This window comes from Zophobas morio, unplaced genomic scaffold (assembly GCF_036711695.1).
Source record: "Zophobas morio isolate AGI-343-1 ecotype UQ-CSIRO unplaced genomic scaffold, CSIRO_AGI_Zmor_V1 ptg000018l, whole genome shotgun sequence".
In the NCBI taxonomy this organism is placed as follows: Eukaryota; Metazoa; Arthropoda; class Insecta; order Coleoptera; family Tenebrionidae; genus Zophobas; species Zophobas morio.
The window spans coordinates 43645-53269 of record NW_026972123.1 but is presented as its reverse complement, the minus strand read 5'-3'; the positions used below and the strand labels follow the sequence as shown (position 1 = coordinate 53269).

The window sequence follows — 9625 nt, the reverse complement described above, 5'->3', positions numbered from 1 at the left end:
TTTATTTCCTCTTTGCACCGACTCTGATATACCGAGATCACTATCCCCTCACGAAAAACATTAACTGGATTTTTGCTTTTCAACGTTTTCTTGAATGTCTAAGCGTATTATTGATGTTTACTTTCATTTTAGATGCTGTCTATCCTACGCCAGAAAGGTGGCTACAAAAATTTACCATTTCTGAAACGATACTGCTGATCGTGCAAACTATGCCATATGGAGCATTAATCCTGATGGGGGCTTTCCTTCTCGTTTTTCATTCTTTCCAGAATTTTTTTGCCGAGATAACACGTTTTGGAGATAGGTTGTTTTATATGGATTGGTGGAATGCATCCAACTTTAATATTTGGTTAACCAAGTGGAACATGCTCGTCCAGGATTGGTTGTACTATTATATTTATCGTGATTTTAAAATTTATGTTTGCGACAGTACTTTCTTGGCCAGGTTAGTGGTATTACTGATTTCGTTCTTTGTGCACGAGTGGATAATGTTTTGTTGGATGGATAGGTTTTTTCCCTTGATGTTTTTGGTCATTATCGGTACAGTCTTACCTTCGTTTTATTTCAAACTTCCTGAGAGTCTTGTTTCCAATGTTGTCATTTGGTGTTCTGGTAGTATTTTAATTTCTTGTATGACTGTTTTATGTATTTTTGAATATTATGCTAAGACGAAGGTACCTTTGGTGCATCCCACGCTTTGGGAGCTGTTGGTTCCTAGATTTTTGACATGCGACTGTGTACTGCGGTCATAGTTTCGGAAAACTCAATCTGACTCGTGAGTTTTCATCAAATTTTGTAAATTCCTTGTAACAATTAAATTATAATTACACAGACCTGCATTATCTTTCGAAAAATTGTTTTCAATTTGATAGCTGATTCTTATGTATTTTTGAGCATTGAATCGAAATATGAATTCCGTTTTTCTCTCTCATGTAAGGATTTTTCACAGAAAGGCAAGAACATTTAAACAACTGTTGGAAAAATTATCCTTTACTTATTATATGTTTGTATAACGGATCAATGGCTAACACCTATATATTTCGATAGAACTTCTCTAGTCCTTGAAGTACAACCCAACAAATCCCACTTTTTTGAAAAATTATAAAAAAATTGTGTTATTTTTGTTTTTTGATAGCCTTTATAAAGTAAAAACCAGTAGCGTAAGAAACATTTCATTTGTTTATTTTTTTGGTTTCTTCGAGTTTTCAATTATGAATTTTTCTGTTTTTCAATTTTTAATTTCTGATTTTTTCTTTTTTTTGTTAAACTTATCAAAGTTGTAAGTTCTTTTGTTAGTTTCGGATATATAAATGAGAATTATGTTTTGTAAAAGCAGTTTCTGCCTGAAGACGGTGTTGTGTACGGAAATGCGTGTAGTAGTGTCTACAAATAAAATAATTTTAACTCTTTAAAGTTTTTTACTTTGCTAATTAAGTCAATTTAAAACAGTAAAAAATGAATAAATAGGCTGTGAATGGTAACCTTAACTGCAATAATTCTTATCGCAAAGTACTCGTAAAAAATGACCTCCAATGTACACAAATTCACTATCTCTACGAAGTTTCCTTTAAAAACTGTTCGTTCACTATGTCTAAAACGAACGGTAGTATCTTATTACTCCATAAACTTTTTTCTCTTATTACTAATTAAACAACATCTAATTTCAGAAATTTTATCATGCAGGCGAATCCTGACTACAATGGTAATCACATGTTTTATCCTTCACCAGATGTTGCGCATTAATATATCAATCGCCATCGTGGACATGGGCAAGTCCGGTGACACAAACGAAAGCCTGTCAAACTCCGAACGTTTTTTCTGGACTGAAAAGGAAAAGGGACATATCATAGGTGCATACTTTTGGGGGCAGTTATTGATGGCACTACCAGCTGGACGTCTGTCGGAAATCTATGGAACGCGATTAGTTTTGGGAAGCGCTATGTTTTTAGCCGGCATTTTAACGATCATAATCCCTTTGGTTGCCCACTTCAGTTATTATCTGTTACTGTTGACTAGAGTAGGACTGGGATTAGCATTGGGTGCGATTAATCCAGCGATTCCTCCATTAGCTATTCGATGGACTGGACCCACTGGAATATCAAAGTTTCTTTCACATACGAGAGCAGTATATCTAGGTGGAGCTTTAACTCTGCCTGCGTGTGGGTTCTTGATTGCTAACTGGGGATGGAGGAGTGTCTTTTACGTAACAGGAGGAATAGCTCTAATATGGACATATTTTTGGTTTTTACTTGTGTACAATTCACCTGAACAACACCCGAGAATCAGCGAAGAAGAAAAAAATGTCATAAACGCCAAATTGTGTACAAATTTTACCAGAAAGACTATACCCTGGTCGAAAATTTTGACATCCGTACCCGTTCATGTACTTGTTATTGTTTGTGGTAGTTATTTAATGACAGTGAACATGGCATACAATTATTTACCATATTTTATGGATACAGTTCTTCATTTTAACATCCAGGAGAACGGACTTTTAGGTAGTCTACCGTATCTTGGTAAGAACTGTCATTTGAAGTCCGAATTGATCACATTCGGTAAATTTCAGCTTCATACGGATCGGCTGTAGGTTGTTGTTACATAGCTGACAAGTGGTTCAAAACCAAAACATATCCGACTCTAACCATACGAAGATTCTTCATGGTGGTGTGCCTAGGTGGGTCGGTGTTAGTGTTTGGAATCTTATGTTTTTGGGGCGATTGTTCTACCGTGGCAGTTATCGTTTTTGTTGTTTGGTTTACATGTCACGGTTGTTCGACTCCTTCTATAAGTGCCAATACTATCGACGTTGCACCAGCTTATGGTGGTACCGTTTCTGGATTGATGTACACTTTCGGCTCGCTGTTGAGTTATGTAGAAACTGTGGTGATTGGTCTAATTACTGAAGACAATCACACCTTAGAACAGTGGAGATGTGTATTTGGGCTTCTTATTGGAGCAAATTTACTAGGTCTGTTAATATTTCTTCTTTTTGGTACAACCGAAACTCAAAGTTGGAATTTTGATAAAAGAAAAGTAGAAACAGTTGAAACGGCGGATGGTGATTTGGAGACGGGTGGTCTAGTGTAATCTTTTAACACTGTTAATGTAAGGGCTGTAAAACTCATTTACAAAAAGTTGTTTGCTGTCGGATAACATTATTAAAAAAATTGGTGAAAAATTATTTCGACAGGACTTCTCTCGCCCCCAAAGTGCAGTGCCACAAATCCCGCTTCTTTGAAAAATTAAAAAATTAGATTTTGCGAATTTGTATTCAATAATACAAACACAAGACTGTGCTATTTTATAAAATTTATAATAAACATTTTTGAAGTGTCATGACATTGATAGGGAGATTGGGCAAATTTTGGTTAGAGCTTTACCATCTATAGTCGATTTCAGAAATAAGTTCGCCTAAGCCATAAACCGGGGTGATTGTAAATCAACAATTATCACCCACTAAGTAGGCTTTTACCACGATTCTTTTGTTAAAGAACAAGCTCTCCCCTTCTTTTCGCAAGTAAACGTTGAATCTAAGGTGTCCTTGAGTGCTCGTTTTTCAGTAAAGGACAAACGACTTAAGCAAGAAAACTATAGTGCACTTTCAGCATGGTTGTATGATATAACGATTTAATCATTGCTTAAAGCAGTGACATTAAAAATGTCGAAGCATTGCAATTACATGTACAAGAGAAACTGAAATAACATTTTTTTTAAAGGTAACCTATTTCTTATTAAGTCTTTACAATTAATAAAACAAAATGAATCGTTTGCTCCATCATGGCAGTGACTTATGAGAATTACCGTCTCTCAACCGACCGACGGTCGGGAAACCCTGGAATTTGTCAGTCTTTGGGACAGTTTATGGCTTAAGCCAACGGAGTTCTGAAATGGACTATACACGATATTCTTAACATAACATAAAATAAAATCGGTCTAGTAGTTTTGGAGATTATCTGCTTAATAAAAATCTGAACAGTTCTACAGCTTGAAATATACAAGAAAATGTATTCAGATAAGTTTCGAAAGTGTCAAAATTTGGTCAAAATTTGAAGAAGGGGGGACCATGGGAAAAATGTCACTTTAACAAAAGTTGTCTAAAAATCCTGAAAAAATTCAGGGACGTAGCTCTCGACATGGTGATTCCAAGAATATAGCGTGTTGATGGCAACGGAGCAACATTTTTGAAAGAATCGCTACGAAATGCGAATTTTTGAAAATTTCTACAAATTTCGATATTTCAAGAGTCGATTCTGGGAAAAAGGTTGTAGTTATGAAAGAAACGAGGCCGGAAGTGAGTTCTTGAACTGGAAAAAAAAAAACGCCAAAAGCGAATACGGAATTGTAATCCTGAGGAAATTCCGCGTGAAATGACACACAACACGGTTGAAAACGGACCAATTTTGAAAAATTAAAAAAAAAGGGGGGCACACAAATTTGCATTTTTCTCGCTTATTTGAAGAGATACGTCAAAAGCGAATACGAGATCGTAATCCTGAGGAAATTCAGCGTTAAATGACACGCAACGCGGTCGAAAACGGAGCAGGGCATCCCATGAAATAAATTGTTTATATCTTCTTGTTGGATATTCTCTCATTCCTTTAAAAACATATTCTGAAGCTCATCTAAAGTGTGGGGTGCAAGTACATTCAATTAATATACCATCAAGAGAAAACATCAAAAATAAGCGTAGTAAAAACGTCGAAATGTATTCAGAAAAATAGGTATTAAAAAAATTGGTCTAAAGAGTTTAGACAGTACTTCCCTCGCTGTCGGAAACTGGACGACTGCATGCCTATTGTATTTTTTTCCCATTACATTTTTGTAGTGGGAATTTAAAAAAAAAATGCGATGACGTCATCAACATTTTTGCAAGGACACGTATATCAGTTGGGATATATGTAGTGTAATACTAAGAATAAAAAAATTGGTCTAAAGAGTTTAGACAGTACTTCCCTCGCTGTCGGAAACTTGACGACTGCATGATTATTGTGTTTTTTTTCTCATTACATTTTTGTAGTGGGAATTTAAAAAAAAATTGTGATGACGTCATCAACATTTTTGCAAGGACACGTATATCAGTTGGGATAGATGTAGTGTAATACTAAGAATAAAATTATTGTATTCCCAAATTTTCGGGAAAATGAATTGGGTCGTTTTGAATATTGATTTCTTATAATCAATAAAATAACGAAACAATTTACTCACGTATACGGCGCCGGTGTGTAATATCTAGAGAGCGGATTTCTGTCGGGCTAGGCAAGGCCAAACTCGGTACGGCTCGTACGGGATGCGAATTTATTGCGGTTGCGGACTGCACTTCGTTTATTTGAGATTAGAATAACGCTGTTTCGTTGCACTCTGCTGTTAATTCCCGTTCTCATTTACTTAGCCGTTTGATTAATAAATCGTTAATTATATTTATGGAATTAGTACTGATTAAATTCACTGATTATCTATCACCCGCTACTGAGTCCCGGCGATCCAGCGCGTCACCACCTATAATCGTGACGTAGCCCGACAAAAATCCGCTGTCTAGTAATATGAAAGGCAACTGAAAATCGTTTATGTATAAACATTCTTAATTTAAGATGACAAGTGTAACAGCATACGTGAGAGTCAAACAGAGAAACTGTAAACAAAACGACCATCGGTTTTATTGCTTCGACTTCCGCATATTATATAAAACATTGGGTTTTATTTTAATTCTTGACGGTGAAATTCACAATTGGTTGATTATAAACATGTCTATTTCACATTCGCGGAACCAAGTGACCGCATAAAACAAATTGCAGGTCTGTAATGTTAAAGTCGATGTAAATAAGCGTGCTACCCTTATGTTTCAACCGAGTTTTTCCTTTAACAAATTTTGTGTCTACCAAATTGGGTTGGTTGGGGTGTAATACTAATAATAAGTGTTGCCTTTAATTTAATCAATAAAATAAATTGACTTCATTAATTTATTTGAACCACCTCTTAAGAAAATCTAAAAAATATGAATGGAATGATAAATCACAAGTACAAACTCATCATATTTTTTGCATTTTGGATAGGATTTATTCAGCAAAATTTAAGGGTGACGTCATCAATTTTTTTAGGAGGGATGAACAAATACATTTTGAACAAAAGTTTACCATGCTTATAATAACTTTAAAATATTCCCAAGATTTCAAAGCATTCGGTTTTGTAATTCCTGATTAAATTGATAAAATAAATTCACGCCTTCATTAATTTTTTTGAGTCACCCTGCATATGCAAATCCAAAAATATGAATGGAATGATAAATCACAAGTACAGACTCATCATATTTTGTACATTTTAGATACGATTTATTCGGCAAACTTTTGAGCTGACGTCATCAGTTTTTTGTAGAAGATAACCAAATATATTTTGACTAAAAATTTATTATGCTCTTTATAACCTTAAAACATCTGCAAGATTTCAAAGCATTCGGTTTTGTAGTTCTTGATTAAATCAATAAAATAAATTTACGCATTCATTAATTTTTTTGAGTCACCCTGTATATGCAAATCGAAAAAATTTGAATGGAATGATAAATCACAAGAAGAGACTCACCATATTTTGTACATTTTAGATAGGATTTATTCAGCAAAATTTTGTGGTGACGTCATAAATTTTTTAGGGGGGACGACCAAATACATTTTGATCAAAAATTTACCATGCTTATGATAATTTTAAAATATCTTCAAGATTTCGAAGCATTCGGTTTTGTAGTTCCTGAGTAAATCAGTAAAATAAATTTACGCTTTCATTTATTTTCTTGAATCACCCTGTATATGCAAATCCAAAAAATATGATTGGAATGATAAATCACAAGTACAGACTCATCATATTTTGTACATTTTACATACGATTTATTCGGCAAAATTTTGGAGTGACGTCATCAATTTTTTAGAGGGGAAGAGCAAATACATTTTGATAAAAAAATTACCATGCTTATGATAACTTTAAAACATCTCCAAGATTTTAAAGCGTTCAGTTCTGTAATTCCTGATTAAATCAATAAAATAAATTGACGCATTCATTAATTATTTTCAGTCACCCTGTATATGCAAATCGAAAAAATATGAATGGAATGATAAATCACAAGTACAGACTCATCATATTTTTCACATTTTAGATAGGATTTATTTACCAAATTTTAGGGTGACGTCATCAATTTTTTTAGGGGGGGGATGAGCAAATAAATTTTGATAAAAAATTTACCATGCTTATGATAACTTTAAAATATCTCCAAGATTTCACAGCATTCGGTTCTGTAATTCCTGATTAAATCAATAAAATAAATTGATGCATTCATTAATTTTTTTGAGACAGTTGAATGGAGTGATATATCACAAGTACAGACGCATCATATTTTGTACATTTTAGTTAGGATTTATTCGGCAAACTTTTGAGTTGACGTCATCAAGTTTTTGGAGGGGATAACCAAATATATTTTGACTAAAGATTTTTGATGCTCTTTAGAGCCTTCAAACATCTGCAACATTTCAAAATATTCGGGTTAGCAGATTCAAAATTAAATTGCAAAATGTTGTTTTATAATTTTGATTTTTTTTTTCAAAAACTCTGGACGTTTCAGGTAAAAACTGAACTCGGAGTCGTAAACTACATGTGTAGGACTATGTTATTTTATACAATTTAAGACCCATTTACTATGTACAATTTTGAAGTGACGTCATCGCATTAGCGGTGGGGATGATTAGACAAATTTTGGTTAGCGTTTTACCATCTACATGACATTCCTAATATAAGTTCAAAATTTCACAACAATCGGTCCAGTACTTTCGGAGATTATCTGACTAAGAAAAATCCGGGACGGACTGACGGACAGACGGACAGACGGACGGACAGACGGACAGACAGACAGCCGGAAATGGGAGACCTATTTCCTCGTATTCTAGGAGTCATGAAAGATCGAGAAAACGAAAAAGTAGAGAGTCGGCCGACGGACTCGATTACAATACTTCCTTTGCTTACGCTCGGGAAGTAAAAATATTGGGTGTCGATTGTCACGGAGCAACATTTTGGAAAGAATCGATACCAAATGCGAATTTTTGAGATTTTCCAAAAATTTCGATATTTCAAAGGACGATTCCGGAAAAACGGTTGCAGTTATCAAAGAATCAGTTAGGTTTCGAAAATGTCAAAATTTCGGCGAAATTTGAAGAAGGGGGGACCATTGGAAAATTTTCACTTTTAAAAAAGCTGATTCCAAAAATATAGCCTGTTGATGGTCGCGGAGCGACATTTACGAAAAAATCGGTACGAAATGCGTAATTTATAGCAATTTCAAAAATTTCGATATTTCAACTGTCGATTCTGGAAAAACGGTTGCAGCTATCAAAAAATCGAGACCGGAAGCGAGTTCTAGGGCTCGAAATCTACAAGAAAATGTACTCAGTTAGGTTTCGAAAATGTCAAAATTTCGAGGAAATTTGAAGAAGGGGGGACCATTGGAAAATTTCCACTTTTAAAAAAGTCGTCTAAAAATTCTGAAAAAATTCCGGGGCGTAGATCTCGACGTGCTGATTCCAAAAATATAGGCTGTTGATGGTCGCGGAGCGACATTTTCGAAAAAATCGGTACTAAATGCCTAATTTAAAGCAATTTCAAAAATTTCGATAAATCAACCGTCGATTCTGGAAAAACGGTTGCAGCTATCAAAGAATCGAGGCCGGAAATGAGTTCTGGACTTCGAAATCCACAAGAAAATGTACTCAGTTAGGTTTCGAAAATGTCAAAATTTGGCCGAAATTTGAAGAATGGGGGACCATTGGAAAATTTTCACTTTTGAAAAAGTCGTTTAAAAATTCTGAAAAAATTCAGGGACGTAGACCTCGACGTGCTGATTCCAAAAATATAGGCTGTTGATGGTCGCGGAGCGACATTTTCGAAAAAATCGGTACGAAATGTCTAATTTATCGAATTTTCAAAAATTTCGATATTTCAACCGTCGATTCTGGGAAAACGGTTGCAGCTATCAAAGAATCGAGGCTGGAAGTGAGTTCTAGAGCTCGAAATCTACAAGAAAATGTACTCAGTTACGTCTCGAAAATGTCAAAATTTGGCCGAAATTTGAAGAAGGGGGGACCATTGGAAAATTTTCACTTTTGAAAAAGTCGTTTAAAAATTCTGAAAAAATTGAGGGACGTAGATCTCGACGTGCTGATTCCAAAAATATAGGCTGTTGATGGTCGCGGAGCGACATTTTCGAAAAAATCGGTACGAAATGTCTAATTTATCGAATTTTCAAAAATTTCGATATTTCAACCGTCGATTCTGGAAAAACGGTTGCAGCTATCAAAGAATCGAGGCCGGAAGTGAGTTCTAGAGCTCGAAATCTACAAGAAAATGTACTCAGTTGGGTTTCGAAAATGTCAAAATTTGGCCGAAATTTGAAGAAGGGGGGACCATTGGAAAATTTTCACTTTTGAAAAAGTCGTTTAAAAATTCTGAAAAAATTGAGGGACGTAGATCTCGACGTGCTGATTCCAAAAATATAGGCTGTTGATGGTCGCGGAGCGACATTTTCGAAAAAATCGGTACGAAATGTCTAATTTATCGAATTTTCAAAAATTTCGATATTTCAACCGTCGATTCTGGA

At 34.9% G+C, this 9625-nt stretch overlaps 1 protein-coding gene across 1 annotated transcript; it reads left to right on the top strand.

Annotated features, from left to right (window-relative positions):
• The first annotated feature begins 1558 nt into the window (after nucleotides 1-1558).
• On the top strand, nucleotides 1559-3181 carry LOC135131020 (sialin-like). The gene is made up of 3 exons (XM_064058530.1): nucleotides 1559-1603; nucleotides 1668-2516; nucleotides 2567-3181. The coding sequence occupies exons 1-3, from the start codon at nucleotides 1588-1590 to the stop codon at nucleotides 3085-3087; spliced, it is 1386 nt and encodes a 461-aa protein (XP_063914600.1). The 5' UTR covers nucleotides 1559-1587; the 3' UTR covers nucleotides 3088-3181.
• The last annotated feature ends 6444 nt before the right edge of the window (nucleotides 3182-9625 follow it).